The sequence below is a fragment of the Alligator sinensis genome, unplaced genomic scaffold (assembly GCF_000455745.1).
Source record: "Alligator sinensis unplaced genomic scaffold, ASM45574v1 scaffold901_1, whole genome shotgun sequence".
NCBI lineage: Eukaryota > Metazoa > Chordata > Crocodylia > Alligatoridae > Alligator > Alligator sinensis.
In genome coordinates, this window is record NW_005843135.1 from 316,089 (window position 1) to 334,217 (window position 18,129).

The following is an 18,129-nucleotide window of genomic DNA, read 5'->3' on the forward strand; positions in this document are numbered from 1 at the left end:
GATTGTGAGAGTTTACGCATGCTTGTTCACACACATCATACTTGTTAAGTAAATTACAAATGTACGTACCATGTCTGTTCTCAGCTGTGTTTGAACCACAAAGTGAGGGCAATGGGGTTGTGCATTTGTAATGGAGTGAAAAGTTTGGCCGGAGGAATCTTTAATTCTGATGATGCGTTGACCAAACAGCATTCACCTTGTCTTTCGGATTATAGACTGTTTGCAGGGTTGGCAGGAAGTGAAAACATTTTTTTAATTTATAAAATGAAAGTTATTGAGATACACTAGCACAGAACCCACCTTGATATTTTTAATAGTTACTTTTCAGAGAATTGCATTTCAAGAAAAAAAACAACACAGCACCAGTTAAAGTAGTAAGATTATTATTTTTTCCTATCCAGCTTTTACAAAGGCATTTTATTGCTGTATGTTTAAATGTGTGTGATGTGAGTTAACTCAAAATTTAAAGTTCTCTCGTAGCCCTTCATTCTTAATTTACATGAATACAGGTTTTGCTTCTACAAAAAAAACCCAAAACAAAACCATGTGCTTAAATATTCACAAAATTGGGCTGTAATTATTTATTTACATTTGTAACCTACTGTTAAAGATAATGGCAATTCTGCTGTATTTGTCCAAGTTGCTCCAAGACTGTATTATTAACCAATGTATTTTACTGTACTTTGATTACCATATTTACTCGACTATAAGGTGAGGTGCCCCCTGCTCCCAGTCAGCATGGGGCAAAAAGCCCCTCATCTTATATTTGCATACAGGAAAAGCTCTTCATTAAACACATTGTCCATCATTAAACTGCTGCCAGAAGCAGCATCTGCTGAGTTATGAAAACCATCCATGAATTTGATTGAAGCCCACGCTGACCACGCCTGTAAAACACATGGCCTATGTTAGACAAGCATACTGATTTAGCCAGTGCTAAAGGATTTTAGCCAGTGCTTTATCATCATCTTTGTGGTTTTTGACCTATGCAGACTTCATGAGTCGTCTGATTTAGAGTGCTATAGAATCTACGTGTATCAAGGCAGGACTGCTGCCTAGCCTTCTATATTGACTTTTTAAACCAGTGACTCTTATCAAGGCATATATATATTACCCACAGTAATTTGCCTATATATATATTTGGCCCTGAAAAAAAAACAGGTGGGTGTTCCTTCCTCAGGGAGGTGGCACCAAGCCTGGAGGTACTGCAATACCAAGCTGGCCCTGGAAGGGCCAGAGCCAGCCCTAACACCCTCCCTTTTTTCCCAATAATAGATTGACTTTTATTAGTAGTTGTTTAGGATTGTGAATCCAAAAAAGCTGACAAAGCCAGTAGGGAAATACATAACACCCGGGCGAGGGACTAACAATAGAAGGATGGGGGTGAGGAGGGGAATGTAACTAGGTTACAGGAGATACAATGTTAGCCAACTAAGCCTGGGGGTGGGGGAGCCCGGGGTGGGGGCCCAAGTGAGGCATTTGATCCCCCAGCCCAAATGAGGCATTTGATCTTAGCCAAAAAGGCTGAGATGCTGATGGGAACCCTCCACAAGGACAGGTTAGTGCAGCCATCACACTCAGTTCCCATCAGTGCTGACACTTTTTCAATTCATGATGATGCACTCATTGAATACTTTTCAACTTCTTTTTTATTCCCACAGTTGAGCAGCATCTTTCTTTCTCATTTCCAATGATTCCTGTATCATCACCAACCTTAAATGTCTGGCAAACATCACCAAACTTCTGTGTAGGTGAGAGGCTTTGTCGACTCCTCTCTAGGCCTGTCTCATATGATTAGTGTGGGCATGCCCTCCATGAGGTGTAGTTGGATCAGGAGGCCACATATCTTAGCTGCATGTATGTTTTTGGAAGATTCCAAAACTCGTGATGAGAACACCCAGTTCCAGTCATGAGTGTGTGTGTGTTATAGATCCTGTGTGTGTGTGTGTGTGTGTGTGTGTGTGTGTGTGTGTGTTGGGGGGGGGGGGGGAGTATCTGGAATATATTTGTGTATGGAACAGGGTGTGCTGTGGGGCCACCAGAGCTTGAAATGTTGCTGACTGCTGGGGCCCAGCCCAATGAACTATACGAAAAGTCATGAGCCTTTGGCTTTGGAATAATGTAATGTATAGTTTGTGCTATATATAAGTAAGTATAAAAGTGCCGCTCAAAAGTGTGTTTATGGAATACTGGTGCTGCAACTTGCAGCAGTTTGCAAAAAAAAAAAAAAGGTAAAATGCATCAATTCTGAATGAACTAAATCTCTAGGTACCCACAGTAATTTGCCTATATGCCATTTCTGCAGGTATGTTTATTTTGAAGTCAGTGGGTGCATCTACACATGAGACCCTATTAGGTTACAGTAAACTAATAAATACAGCTATAGGTTAGTACTTGTCAACAAAAGTACTGTCCTATAGTGGTATAATTTGATGTACCACACAATGCGTGTGTAGATGCTAAAAGGGCTGGCTGCATGCAGGCTCATTGACAGGCAGCCCCCACACTGAAGCACTCTTGTGCTCCAGTCAGCCCCTCTGTAGGATATTGAGCTGGGTTGGAGTAGTCTGGGGCTGGCAGGCTGACCTCCCCAGCCCCCTGCCAGCTGGGGCTGCTCTGACCTGGCTCAACATGTTGTGGTTCTGGGCACACATGTAAACCCTGTGCCCTGGAGTAATAAACCCCTGTGTAAACTGAGCCAGAGTTGATTCAGACAAATTACTTTCATGTGTAGATGTGCCCAGTGTTTTCAAATCTGCCCCTCATTTCCACATGCAGGGTCTGACGTGGAGGTGGGGTGAGAAGCTGCAGGGGGAAGAAGTTGGGAGGGCACAGGGCAAGTGGCCACCTGACCCCCTCCCAGATATATTTTCCCTGCTGTAGCAGTGGGAAGGGAACAAATCCAAGGCAGACCTCCAATAATTAGATTATATACCTGGAAAATTATAACAAATGTATACGTTTCTGTTTTTTAATCTAATTATTGGGGGGGTCATCTTATATCCAGAGACATCTTATATTCGAGTAAATACAGTAATTCTAAGGATTTTAGCCAGTGCTTTATCATCATCTTCGTGGTTTTTGACCTATGCAGACTTCATGAGTCGTCTGATTTAGAGTGCTATAGAATCTATGTGCATCAAGGCAGGACAGCTGCCTAGCCTTCTATATTGACTTTTTAAACCAGTGACTTTTATCACGGTTGCCACATGATACTAGCACTGTTAAGTGTTCAAACACCTATGCACGAATCATAAGATAAACCCAGAAAATTGAAATAAGAATCTATAGTGTCAAAAACATTCTGTCCTGTTATGGTCTCTGAGTTTTTAGCAGCAGCAGAATTGCTTTATTTTTCCAGTCAAAAAAATGAGTAAAAGCTAAAAGCTGGCATTTACCAAGGGGTACCTTGAGTCTAAACTGTTTTTTAACTCTTCCAAGCTTAACCTTTTCTATAGGGAAGAATCTCAGACCTGAAGATAGAAAACTTGCATGTGACAGAATCAGGAATTTTTTTTACAGAGTGGGAAATAATCCCCAACTTAATTTAAGTCCCCACTTTGTATGAATACACAAGAAAAAAGTTAGATGGCTATAGTCAGATACCTTTTTTTTCTTTCCTAAGATAATTTTATGTGCAAGCTAATGTAACTATTGCGTGGTTTTAAATAAATATACTGAAAAATGTGAATATTAAACAAGTTATTGATACAATGCTCTGGCCCACCAATTTCAGGACATGGGAGAGAAACCCTTCCCAAAGTCACTGCAGATTGTAGTTCATAAGCCCTACTTCAGTCAGTGACTTGGGGATTCTCAGGATTTCCCTAGCAATTAAAAATGGGAAATAACACTGTTAAGTTTCTAAGATATATTTGTTGGAAAAGCTGTGAGTGTTAAAGAAATGTCACCCCAAATTTAAGAATCTTTCCTACCTGTGAATGAAGTTCCTATAATAAATCCTCAGAGCATTTTGGCTAGGGATAGACATTACACATAAACTGGTTCAAGCGATCAGAAACCGGTTTAAACCTGTAACAGAACAGATGTTCAGTGCACATAAACCAGTTTGAAAATGGCTGAAATTGGCTTGAGATAAACCTGATCAAATGTAGTATCAAACTTACCTGATTTGGCTCAAACCAGTTTATTCAATGTCTGTCTCAGACCCCTTGGTGGTTTAAGATAAACCAGGCTCTTCCAGCATCCCGGCATGTTCTCTGGGCTGGGCAGGGCTCTCTCCACAGCAGAGCCAGCTCCACCCCTCTGCTCTGTCGCTGGAGCTCTGGCAGAGACTGCAGACACAGCGGGGAGGAGGGAGGGAGTCCCGAAACCAGGAGATTGAAAACTTCCATATCATCAACAGATGCATGCACTGCATAACCTCCCCCCTTCCCCCTGCCCCTTGCCTCAAGGTGCTAGCAGGAGGCTGGGACTGGCAACACTTCCACCCCTTGAGCAGCCAGTGGGGAAAAGCCTAGGGCTGTGCAGGCAGACCTCCCTAATCAAAGTGTCCTGCCAGGGCCTGGCTATGCCCCCACTCAGCTCAGCAGTGTACAAGGGAAGGGAGGGTTGCTCTAGCACTCCCTGGCTACTTCAGGCATGTGTCTGAATTTTCTCAGTCCAGAGACAATATCTGTCTGGTTACAAACTGGTTCAGCCTGGCCAGGTTAGACTAACCTGCAAAGACAGAATCAATTCAGGCTCAGGATTTTTGAATGTCTGTCCCTAGCCTTTAACTTTGGCTAAATTTCCCATAAATATTTTGACAGCCTTATTTAGTCCTAAGTTCAAGAAAACATGCTAATTGACAGCAACATTTAAACAACTGCTTACCATAAGGCATATGTTTAAACACTGCTCTGAAGAAAGGAACATAAACTTAACATTTTTTTTTGAACTGGAGACTTAGGATGCTCTGAGTATTATCTTCACAGGCACACAATATAAGGTTTAGAAATCCTTGATCTTGTATAAGAAGTATAGATCATCATCTTCCTTGTGTTATTTATTCTTAATTTAATATATTTTCAAACTAATAAAAATATCCTTAGGAATAGTTATGCAAAAGTAAATTATTGTATCTAAATTATAGGGAACATGCTAAATGTGTTAATCAGAAGTCCAAAAGCAACCAGAGATATATCTTATTTGGCATGAAATGTTTTTCCTCATCTTGACAGTTTCCCTGAAACTCAGATCTTTTGCAATTTAAAAACTGAATTTATATTAATACCACTGGTGCCTACCTCTATCTCTTGGAATGATATGGCTATTTAGCTTTAGCATACCTCAGAAAATCTAGCATGCATCTTATGTTTGCTAAGCAGCCTAACACCATTCTTATTATTTTTCCTGAAGGCTATGAAGAACCAATGCAGCTGTGCCATGGCCAGTACCACAGCCCATGGGCTGTAATGGCAGCTGCTTCTCCTATGCTCCTATGCTTCAGTGCTCCGAGAGGGAGTAGGGGGGTTGCATGGTTTTTGGCATATTAGTTTCTATATTCCCCTCTTATGGAATACTCTCAAACATTCTCCATATTCCCCTGGGTAGATCTGCTAGAAAGCACTGCTGATAAGGTAGGCAGAATCCCATGTATGGCTTCTCACCACCCTGAACAATTCCATTGCCTTAGAACCTTGCTTGTAGCCAGGAATTCATGGTTTCTTCTTTCCACCTATTGTCTCACAGTCCAGCTGGTACAGTTTAAAGTTATTTATGCTTCAGCTGATTGACTCTAGCTAGACATTTCTCTTCAGCCCTTTGTTTTAAAACCAAGAGCAATGATGCAAGCTGCTTTTAACATTGTAGTGATGTATCATAAACACATTTTTTCTGATCTATGAAACCTAAGTACAGCAAACTAAGGTTACGTAAAACTGAACCGCAATTGACATAAGTACTTTATAGTAATTTCAGGTATATTCTGTGAAAAATATCTTTTCTCCTTGAGGATGACACCTTTGCAAAATGTGTTTGTGGTTTCACTTCAGACTTATCCCACAGTTATGCACTGTCATGTTGTTATGTGTATGTTTTATATATGAATGTAATAATGCTCATACAATTGCAAGGTATGAAAGTGTGCGTCTGTCTCTTGCTCTCAAAATTGTGTTAAGATAGAAATTCACTTCATTTCATTGTTAATTCTGGATATCAGATCAACAGCTTAATATACAGAAGACTTGCCAATTCTGGGGCAGAGCAAATAGATCACCACAGAGCCCTGTGGTCTTGCTTACCTCCTTTTCAAATCAAGTAGAAATGGGGAAAACCTTCATTACTATCCATCAAAAATGGACCCGGAGGTAGAAACAGAACAATGCCAGATGCTTTGGGCTGAACCATATCTTTGGTTCCTATTTGAATGAGGTATTAAAAATCAGGCTCAGAGTAGCCCTAGATTCACCAACTGATGTAAGACAGTCTTAAATGTGATTTAATTGTGGCAGAGCACCTGGGGCCACTGTAAATGGTGTTGCTTACACTACTACTAGACACTGGATGACTTGAGAGTTGGGAAAGGGAAAAATGGCTTAGATCCATCATTTTCCCCAACCCAGTTACTTGATGTAGCTGAGGATACCATTCCCTTCTCTTTCCAGTGCTTGCACATGCTGGTTTGTCAGTATGCCCAAATTCAAACATCCACTCATGACCCACAGTGATGGCATTACTGGAACATATTTGTGCATATGTTTCTCCTCTGTTTTTTCTTTGGTGTGTGAATCCATTAGACCTTCTAATTAATTTTCTTTGTATTATTAGTATTATCTTTTGTTTACAATGGCTTTTCTTCACATCCTCTTCAAGGGTAAGATGTCAGGGTGATGTGGATTTACCATGCATTTATAATGCTGCCATGCTGTGTTTAACTTTCACTTTTCATTAAGCATCAAAACTGTGAGAATTAAAAGCCTGATTTTGATGTTCCAATAAAAAGTGACAGTCAAATTTGGCATAACAACAGCAAAATATATTTTTTTAAAGGCCTACTTTGATATTGAATGCCCAGAAGGAGGATGGGAATGAATTTCAGATTAAATTGTGGTGAAAGCCAGGGGAACATTAAAAATATAAACCTTTGCCATTACTATGTTATCATTTGGAGACTGGGTTTGGAAGGAAACACAACACATATGTACATTGAGAATAATAGAGATGATGCATTCCTAAAAGCCAGTTTCAACCAGAAGCAGAGAATAATACAACGTGTTTGTTATTAAAGGAAGTCTAAAAATTATATTGTGGATTTCTGCATTTTTGCAGATTTCTGTAATACATGAATCACTGATACCCTTTAGTAGCATACGTGTCATGGGGTATAGTTATGAGAAAATTTAGATTAAAGCAAAATTCCATCAAAATGCAGAAACAAGTTTTCAGTATATTAAAAGTACTTCAAAAATACTATTTTCTGGACCTCTTTTCTGATTAGTTGGACACTTGTAACCTCTAGACATCGGTATTTGGATGTAATGAAATCTAACAGGGACTGTGCTGCTGTAGTTTACGTGAACAATAGGCTGGAGGAATGAAGCTTAACAGGAGAAGTGATTAGTAGTAAGCTGTAGCATTATAAGCTACAGTAACCCTCTAACACGCACATTCTGTAGTATCTTCTATTCCCTAGGTGGATCATTTATACTCCCTTAGGCCACATCCAGACAAGCAGGGGCATGTGCTTACAGAAGCACAAATAGTAGCGGCAAAAATTTGTGCTGCTACTTAGTGCCCAGTGGAGACACATAGGGGGCCCATGGGGGTGCATATGCACCCCCTGAGAGCACCGGTGTACCCCCTGACTGGCTGCACTTGCCGCTTAGGCAGTGGGTGGGGGGGCAGGCGGGAGCACTGGTGCCACCCCTGCAAGCACCGGCTGGGGAGTGGAGTGCAGTGGCGCTCCCAGAAGCAGCTGCAGCCACTTCCAGAAGTGGCCGCAGCAATCGGCCGCCTTGCAATTGGCCGCGGTAGGACCCCCTCCCTCCCCAGTTGGCAGGATCGGCTGCAGTTGCTGACTGGTTGCTGGGGGGGGGGCATGGCCCCCCCCCAACTAAGGTGGCACCAGTCGCCCATGTTTGTGCCACAGCACACACTATTGCACATGTGCTTTGTGGAGGGACAAATTGTTCCCCTTCAGAACAATGTGCCCAGCTCCTTCTGGTTGCTGGCCGGGTTCCATGTGCTGCAGGGAGATTGGCTGGGGCACAGGATGCCTGAGTACGGGGCTAACCAGCAGGCAGTACAGGTACTGAGCCACCCTGTGTTCCAGCCAGCCAGGGAGTGGCATGTGGAGATGGGGGAACAGGCAGCCCTGGGCTGGTTGCTCCCCCATTGTGAGGTACACTGTGCCCCAGCCAGCCACTAACTCCACGGATTAAATGAACGAATGCTGTATTCTTGTCTTGTGTTCATTCCTTTCAAGCTAGCAATTTTACTCAAATCTTATTAATTACACAGAGCTTATTCCTGATATGATTGAAATAAGGCTCAAGTAATTCTTAAACACTTTCATTTAATGTTAAGTTTTTTCTTTTCCATAATGTTCCTTGTACCCATGACTAAACGTATAATCTACATATATGCAATTGCCATTCATCTTTATATTTCTTTACTTTGCTCTGTCTTTGTTGTGTCTGTCTCTAACAGGCTCATCTCATCTCTGTACCTTCCTCATCTCCTATCCTCTGGGTTCTGTAAGCTCCTTGAAGGTCTCAGAGGTAGTATAAAAACCTATCCTGCTTGGAGTTCAGGTCAATTCAAATGTACATCTATGTTTTCATCTCATTTTCCTTCTAGCATGCAACTTTTCACTCTAAGAGACCAGTTAAATTTATAAAGCCTTTAGCATGAACAGTGATAATTTCATAAGAGAAACTTACCTGATAATGGTAATTTAAAAAAAATAGAATATTAGACATTAGAAACTGTTTCCTTATAAAGAAACAATAATTATTTCTTAATAAATATATTTTCTTAAATAGATTCAGAAAGTGACAAAGCACAGTACTTTGGTTAGAGTTGCATGAGTTCATGTGGAATTGTATTTGAGGTCCAGGCCTAAGGTTACAAAAATCCATAATCTGGCTTTCTCTACTTCCTCTTAAAAAGCTGGGGGTGGGGGGGGGGAAGTTTTTAAAGACAATATCAAATTCTCCTCTCAGTTATTCAGATTTAGGAACCATGGCAGTTGATCCCTCATGATTAAGACTTTGGGCATCAAGACAGCTAGATGCAAAGACTATTGGGGCCCTATAGTACTAAACCTAGAAGCTGAATTTTAAATTATATTTGAACTTTACAATACTCTAAATGATGATTTACAGCAGTTTCACATATGCTTACTAATCTCCTAAAATGTGAGTTTATGTTAAGATGGAAAGTTGGTGACTAATAAGCTAGAGTTAAAAGCCTCATAAAACATGAAAACATTTAAAGGGAAGGAATGCCATAGCCTGGTTATATATTTTTGTAAATTTATATGGTCTATTAAGCCCTTTATTTATTTTGCTTAAATTACTGTTAGTTAATTTCTCATTGCTGTTTGTTTACTGTGAATAGTTTTTTAATGCATTTTTAGGTTTTTTTTTCCTGGTTGGAATGTCCAGAGATTTAATGGATTTTGGTTAAAAAAAAATACAATGTGAGATTGCCAGCTGAAGGTATCCTGGTTACAGTTTCTTTCACTGAAATGTCAAAATGCCCTATATTCTGTGTTTTAAATGGTCTTGCTGAAATCCTTAAAAATCCTGGAAAAAATAATTTACAATAGAAGAATGTAACCATGGAATAAATGTTTTATACACACTTACTGTATAATATATCCAGGCTTTGATATTGCCATTAGATTTGTAAGGCTTCTAACTATGATTTTTCATTGTTGAAAGGTGAAATTCTAGTTCTCCTACACTAAGCACAAAAAAGTGTTTGCCTGAGAGAGTTTCCTGAGATGCTGAGAGAGGGGAACACTGGAGTAATTCTCTTGGTCTTATAGACAGAGCCTTGAAGAGTGCCATAAACCCTGACCATAGCTATGGTTAATAGAATTGTAGCATGCCCCTGAGCCTGCTGCCCACATTCCCACCATTCTCATTGGGCTGATCACAACATTGCTGACCAGGAGGGATCCAGGACAGGTGCAGCAGTATAGTAATGCCCCCTTCACCACTGATGCCACTGTCTCTGGCTAAGCTCAGGACTCTGCAGCTAGAGCCCCCAGGATGGCAGGGAATGCTGGGGGGTGGGGACTGGGCAGGGAGCAGGCACAGGTTGGGGAACCCACCCACTGCACCAATGTCCCTGTTTGACCTGGGTGCAGAAGGGAGCCCCAGAGCTGCTACTGCCCCCCTCCAGCTGCAAGCTGCGAATTCACAGGGTGCCAGGCAGGCGGAGGACAGTGGTGCCAGGAGGTAGATTTTCCCTTCCTGCATTTGCTCCTGGCTGTTCCACCACCATGATCCCTGCTGCCCAGGAACAGGTGCAAGAAAGGGACCCCACCCCCCAATACTACTCCTGCCCCAGTTGACACAGGCATGGGGACAGCCCAGAGCTGCTCCTGCCCTGCTTCAGCTGCAGACTGTAGAGAGCAGCTGTGTAGGGTACTAGGCTTGGCCTGGAACAGGAGTGGTGCAGGAGAGCACCCACATTCTCCTTCCAGTACCTGTTCCCTTCCATGTTCTCCTTCCAGTACCTGGTTTCTCCTTCCAGTACCTGTTCCCACTAGCATGGGACTCTCTGAGGGGGTGGTGAGTTGGAAGCAGATGCAGGAAGGAGGAACCTGCCCATCGCTGCTGCTGTCCCTGGCTGAGGCCTCCACTGCTTCCTCGAGTCACCCCTCTGGCCATCAGGTCCCATAGGGTGAGAAGAGCAGCTCTGGGGCTCCCCCCAACACCGAGGTCAGTTGGAGACAGGAGCAGTTCTGCTCTTCTTTCCCCTGCTGTCCTCTCTGCCAGTGTCCCCCACTAGCCTGGGAACTTTAACTGTGCTTCATCTCCATCCAAGCTACATACCTAGCTTGGACTACAACCATTGACAGGCATTAAATTTGTAGTGAGAAATATGCTCTCTTAGTGCTGTAGAAAGTGAGCATATAGACTTTCAAGCAGTTTGGCACTGAAGAAACAATGCAGTTCTACAGTGAAATGTTAGCTCTTTCTATGTAGCACCTGTATAATTATATGTAGTGCCACAGGATGTAACTTGGTCCTCCAGTATCCCAGGGTGCTTTTCCTCTTGGTCTTGACTCTGTGCTGAAGTGCATACAGCATGCATTAGACCTGCTGTATCTGGAGCAGCAGGATGCACAAATGACAGGGATCCACTGTGGGAATTGAACAAGTGTGCTGTGGCTATGCAATCATAGCACAAAATCAGGGAGTCCTTGATGGGTGTGATTCCCCAGGCAGCCAGCCAGTCAATGCTGTCCTCTGAGCTTGCTTGCTCTTGGGAAACTCCGTACACAGGGACCCATGCAAAGCATGCTGGTATCACTTCACAGTGGTCCTGTGGCTGTGGAACATGGGAAATACATGCTCTGTACAGCATTCTGGATGATGATGTGCTTGAATGGATGAATGCACATTTCAACACTATGTTTTTGTGGTGCTGCCAATTTCCTAGAAATTTTCAGTGCTTCATCTGAACATTTGTCCATATCCTTAGACTTTGATTAAAGAGAACTCCAGGCCAAAAGGTAGCCGTGTACTGGCTTCCTGTCTCATAGGAAACATTGCTGCATGAATAAACATAATTTTATTCAACACTTCTGTACATCATTTATATAAATCATTTAGTCAATCATTTAGATCTTCTCTAGATTATGTAATAACATACCAGATTATAATCAAGCTCTTTTTCCTTTCCAAATTAATCTTCTGAGGTGTAGAAAGCTTTCTGAAAGATACAGAGATATTTAAAAATCCTTTTTCACATTACCTTTTCTACTGCAATGAAAACTTGTATGTTTCCAGTTTATTTTCACATGCATGAAAATTCTGTTGGCATGTGAAAAATACAAAAGCCATTCATATAAATTACGCATACACGCTCATATTGACCTATGCTTTCTAGCACCTGCATTTCTATTCCCTAAGGCATTACTGGACACAATAGTTAAAGCTAGTATTTTGATAAGTAAACACTGATGTTATGCTTGCTGCTTAGAAACTCTGAGACCTCATGGTGTGAAGCTTATGGGTCTGCTTTCTAGCAGTTATAACCATTCTCAACAGGTGGTCTGTGCTCTGCCTCTGTGTTGTAGGAAAAGACTTTTTTTTTCCTCCTACAGGGAACTTGTGCTTGTGTTTTGTGCAGGGACCTGAACTTTTCATAAGAAAGAACTGGATTTCAACTTTAAGTTTTTTGGGGAAAAAAACATACAACTGTAATTCCTAAATTAGGAAAAAAGAAGATTATCATCTCTTGCTTTTGTATGTGCAATATTGCTCCAGTACAGCAAGTGTGTATATTGATATGTGTAAGTGCACATATTTTTCCATTTGCCTAAAAAACCCCAAGGAATATTGAGAATATTGTGGAATGAATTTAATGCATTCTTCTCTTAATCTAAGGAAATTTTAGATTTTAAGGATTACATATCTAAATTTCATCCTTTTTAAATCCCTTGTGACCTGAATGAAGTTGTAAGTGTTTCATGGTATAATGGAGGGTAAAATCTTGCCCACCTGTTTTGCAACACCTCTGTCTCCTGTATTATATGTCCTTGCTAAGTGTTAAATTCATCTTTGGGGGTAATGTAAGACTAGTGAATTTTGCACTACATGCTACTTCTGGCAACCCTTTAAGGTGACAGTCATTCCTGTGCACACATGCCCAATTCTACTTAAGTACCATATTGGTTCTTAACAAAAAGTTTAATATGAATTAAGTAGCACAAAGGCTTTATGTAGCACTAATGAAATTCCTGAATGGTGCAGAATTGTATTTACATATTGTAATTTGAAAGATTGCTAATATTATCTTCTGAGAAGGTTCTAGTCCAAACCGATTCCAGTACATTCTGGTATTGGTAAGTTTTATATCAAAAGAAAAATTTTGTACCTGAACATTTTGTACAGTATTATACAATATTGTACAATATTATACTTGTACAATACATAAAGCATTAACCAGGTGATGGAAAACATCAAGAGTACATTTGAGCAAATATTTTTTTAAAGTTTCTTTTGGCCTGGCAAATTGAATGGCTGCTATAATAAATAGCTTGCACATTAATAATCACACATTTGCAACTAGTAGTGGGAGAAAAATTAGCAGTTTTACATGTTTTCTGAACTAGTTTAGAAATTAGAACTTTCTTAAATCATTGTTTTCATGGGTATATTTTCAAGTTACTGTTACACGAAGACTTTGATTACTAATAAAGCAAAGTCTACAACTGAAGGGATGGGCACAAATGCGTCCCTCAGAGCATTCACTGATATACTTCCCAGTGCCACTCTGGGGTGATTAGTGAGGATAAATTAATAGCTGAGACCTGGATAGTAACTGGAACTAATTTAATGATTTATTAATAACAACTACACAACTATGAAGCCACAAATCTATACTAACAAACTACTAACAACTAAGGCACTATATGATATATATACAGATATATAACTGGAGGGTTCAGATTATACACACAGGTTAACACTACCACGTCTAGAGGATTTAAGGACTACAATAATGACAAACAGAATAAACAGGAATACGAGGACAAGTACAACAGATATGAAAATGGCAAGACTCACAGAAATACAGCTATGAATGGGTTCACCCACAATTCCCACACTCTGAGATTGCATATACGTACCCTAAGGCCTGGCAGCTGCTCAAATTAGGCGGGTGATGCCTACGAGCCAACTGGCTTCAGTGCCCTATTAGGAGAACAGAGAAGATCTTCAGATGGTCCCACTGCTGGTTGCCTTGCAGCACACCTCCACCACTGCAGCCACGCTACTGAAGGCCTACAGCCTGACTGGCCAGGTCAGATATGGCTCTTCACAGCTCCAAGCTCTCTCTTTCTCACTATTAACTCACAACCTCAGTTATAATACACAGTCCACACTCCAAACTCACACTCGATACTCCAAAACCCACAACCTACATACAAGCCATCACACATCTGCTATTTATAGCCTCCTCAGAAAGTTCCAGAACATGACCTCATAATTACACACATGCAAGGTCACAGTCTCACACCTTCCAGCCTGTCACCCATGTATACTCACACCACAGGTCAACAGTTCAGGGGCTCCAGTGACCTACATGCAACAAGCGGATCATACAGTGGTCAGCATATTCTCACATTACATCACACTCGTTCTGAAACATATGAATACGTTAACATAAGCAAACAGCATAACTGAACATTATCAATTCAGAACACAAGGCGGGTGCTACTGAAGTGTCACTCCAATTACAATAGTATTTGCTTTCTGAAATTGATCTAGCCAGGTGCCTATACACGTGCGCTGATTAGAACGTGTCGGAGCAGGCTCAATTAATTGAGTCTGTTGGAGCCTTCTATTTAAAACTCTCCAGCATGTTGTAGCATCTCATGTATTCAGTATCCCATGTTTCAAAATGGCTGAAGGGGTGCTTTAACTCAAGCTTATTCACTTACAGTGCCCCATGGACATTTTGAAATGTGGGATGCTGAATACATGAGACACTGCAGCATTTTAATTAGAGCAGCTCTTGAGAGCCACTCTAATTACAGCATCCCCACCACTCTCACCCCAGAGCACATGTAAAGGCACCCTCTTCTCATATGGAAATAAAATACAATATCTCAGAATTGTATCATTGGTTAGATAAATCTGTAAGAACGGCATACCTCTTCAGTGTATGTCCCTAGGTAACTGGGGACCTAAAGATGCAGAAAAATTGACTGCTCTAGAGATGGACACCTAAACTGCTTAGGACTCTTGAAAAACCTGTCGGATGTTCATTTTCATGCTTAAGCACCTAACTACTTTTGAATATAAGGCCCTGAAGTATTCTCATCTGCCATCCTACAAGTTGCTTTGTATTTCCTTATGGCAGCTTAGGTGCCCATCTCTTGAGCAGTCAATTTTTCTTCATCTTTAGGTCCCCAGATACCTAGAATATCTGGTCCTTAGTTCCCTAGTATTCTATTTCTTCTATTCCATGCTTTTACCTCAATATTTCTCACCTGTGCATGACATCTTATTTGTAGTTGGGATGCCAGGCCAACTTTCACTTTTCTCAGTGCACTCTTCCTTTTAGAAGCCTAGACTTTTTTGTTTTTGCTTCATAGGTTCCCATCTTCTCCCTTTCTTTGAACTGGTTCTTAGAATCATAGGGAATTTAGGGTTGGAAGGGACCTTAGGAGGTCATCTAGTCCAACCCCCTGCCCAAAGAAGGACCATCACCAACTAGATCATTCCAGCAAGGATTTTGTGAAGTCAGGCCTTAAAAATCTCCAAGGATGGAGATTCCACCACCTCTCTAGGTAACCTGTTCTAGTGCTTCATTACCCTCCCAGTGAGAGTTTTTCTTAATATCCAACCTAAACTTTCTTTGCTGCAACTTAAGACCATTGCTCCTTGTCCTGTCATCTGCCACCACCGAGAACAGTCTAGCTCAGGGGTCAGCAACATTTTTGGGCAGTGTCAAAAACACCTGCAACTTTGACTTGTAAGATATTGGTGTGCTAGGGGCAGACAGTAGGGGAACAGCAGGGGAGCCACAAGGGGCCTGATCATTGTGGTGACAGTGTAGCTCCAGCCCCTTCCCTGAGATGCAAATACCAAGCAAAGTGCCTTCACATGTCATGCTTTGGCGCACATGCTGGGGGTTGCCTACCCCTGGTCTAGCTCCATCCTCTTTGTAATAACCCTTTGGGTAGTTAAAGGCTGCTATCAAATCCCCCCATAGTCTTATAATCTTCAGACTAAATAAATCCAGTTTCTTCAGCCTCTCCTCATAAGTCCGATATCCCAGCCCCGTAACCATTTTCGTTGCCCTCCATTGGACTTTCTCCAACTAGTCCACATCTTTTTTGTAAAGGGGGGCCCAAAACTGGACAAAGTATAGGCTTCTTCCTATACTAAAGTGTCTGATATTTTTTCACTAAAGGTATTTAGATATCTGTCCCTCCCCTCTAAGCCCTTGAACTTTTCAGGTTGAATTAAAACACTTTAAGTTTCCAATCAAACCAAAGGAATAAAGCGAGCTATTTTCATTCTTGTCTCTTCTCCTCTCCTCATCATCTAGAGTTCTTTTTGTCCCCATTAAGTTAAAATATGTTTAAGATGTATTTAAATGTATTAGATACTCCTTTCCATGCCAGTTCTATTATCAAATACTATGGTTTTTGCACTGTCAGTGGGAAAGCCCCATCATTCACAAGATAGTTGACTTAGTTCTGGCCTTTGTCCTGTTTCTGGCTATTTTGGAAAGGTAATAACAACCCTGTTTAAATTAATGCTACTGGATGTTGCCCCTCACACATAATCAGGCTTCTATTGCAAGAATCTCAAAATGTTTCCTCCAGTATCATTATAATTTGGGTTTTTTTTTAAAGCCATGTAAGCCAAACTTTAAGTAATATGCCAGGGTAAAAAGACTGGAAATACAGGACTCAGCTGCAGTTAATAAAAAATGTGATACTCTCACAAGGATAATTTCAGTAATTTATTTTTCCTGGTGATACAAAGCTGTGCTACCTTTGGTTGTCATGCTAGCCAAAGCCCACTTGACACACATGAGTAAATTAAGAGATCTATTTAATTTAGCGGAACTACTCATGTGGGTAAGCATTTGCAGGATGGGGGGCCTGAAATTGGCAGTTCTTCAGATTGCCTTGAAAATCTTTGTAGAAGTAGGATTGCATTCACAAGTTTGTCTAACTTTGTCCCAACCATGCAGTTGGTTCAGTAAAAGATATCACCCACAAAAATCCTTGCCTCTCTTTCATGAAATATTTTTATTTTTAACGAAGTAACATTACTTGACAGAACATAGAACTCATGCACTTAAATTGGCACTAAAATTAGCCTCACAGGCATCACTGACAGATGTAGACCCCTTCCCCAACCCCACAAACGTTGCTTTACTTTCAGCTCAGTGCGCCCCGTGCCAAATGCAACACGTGCCCAGAAGAAAATGCATCAGTTTGACCTGGCTCACCCAGTGTCTGTATAGATCGTGTGCTTCAAGGGAACTTTTTGGCACTTTTATCTAATAGCCGATTGAATCCGCTATTAGATAAAAGAACCAAACCCCCTCCCCCTGAAACGCGATCTATGCAGACACTGGGGAGCTGGGTCAAACTAATGTGGGGAAAGCGTTTCCCCCCGCGGCCCCCCCCCCCCCCCAATCTGTCAGAGGCCAAAATGTTTAAGAGTAGATTTTAAAGCTTCTTAAATATATTCTCCCATTCCCAGCTGCACTTGATGTGTGGTCTCTTTTCTGGGAATTTATCTGTTATTATAAACGAGTCTTTATTTTTACTTCCTAATTTTACTTTACATTATATGCTCACATGTTTCACTCACATACAGTATGGTACTCTAATTTTTAATTTCTTTCATCGAACACCTTTTAAATAATGTGTGGTATTCTGTAATAACATTATCTTTTTTAGCAGGTCAGATTGTTTCCCCACAATCCGCTCCAGCCTGCATTGAAAATAAAAATGATGTGAGCAGAGAGAACAGCAGTGTTGATTTTAGCAAGGTAAGTTATTGACCGTGTAAAGAGAACTTTCTGCTTGACAAGCAGGAAATTTAATGTAAAGCACAGTTTGTATGAATCAGAGAAAGCTGTGAAGTGAAAATTTCACTCCAGTATTCAAAATTGTCAGTTAGGCCACAAAACACATGCTTCTACATACAATAAAGTGGGTTTTTAAAAACATTTTGAATGAGACACTGTTAAAATCACATTCCAGGACCTTAGATATGTATCTTATTGCATAACCCTGTAATGTGTTGTAGAGAAAAATTTTAAGAAATGAGTGAATTCTCTTGTTTAAGTAAGAAAATAATTTAGTTTGTTTTGCATCCAGACTTTTGAATCTATTGTGGAATCTTATTGCTAGCCAATGTAACTTAGTCAATAACAGAGTTATGTGCTCGCTCCATCTGGTGCCAGAAA

At 41.0% G+C, this 18,129-nt stretch overlaps 1 protein-coding gene across 1 annotated transcript in view; it reads left to right on the top strand.

Moving 5' to 3' along the window:
• The window catches only part of LOC112548363 (sodium-driven chloride bicarbonate exchanger-like), a gene marked incomplete at its 3' end in the record, with an annotated part of 278,971 nt that extends 261,262 nt beyond the window's left edge, over positions 1-17,709 (top strand). The window contains exon 7 of the mRNA XM_025193937.1: positions 17,621-17,709. Within this exon, the coding sequence (XP_025049722.1) occupies positions 17,621-17,709 (89 nt within the window). The remainder of the gene's footprint in view (positions 1-17,620) is intronic.
• Between the last annotated feature and the right edge of the window lie 420 nt (positions 17,710-18,129).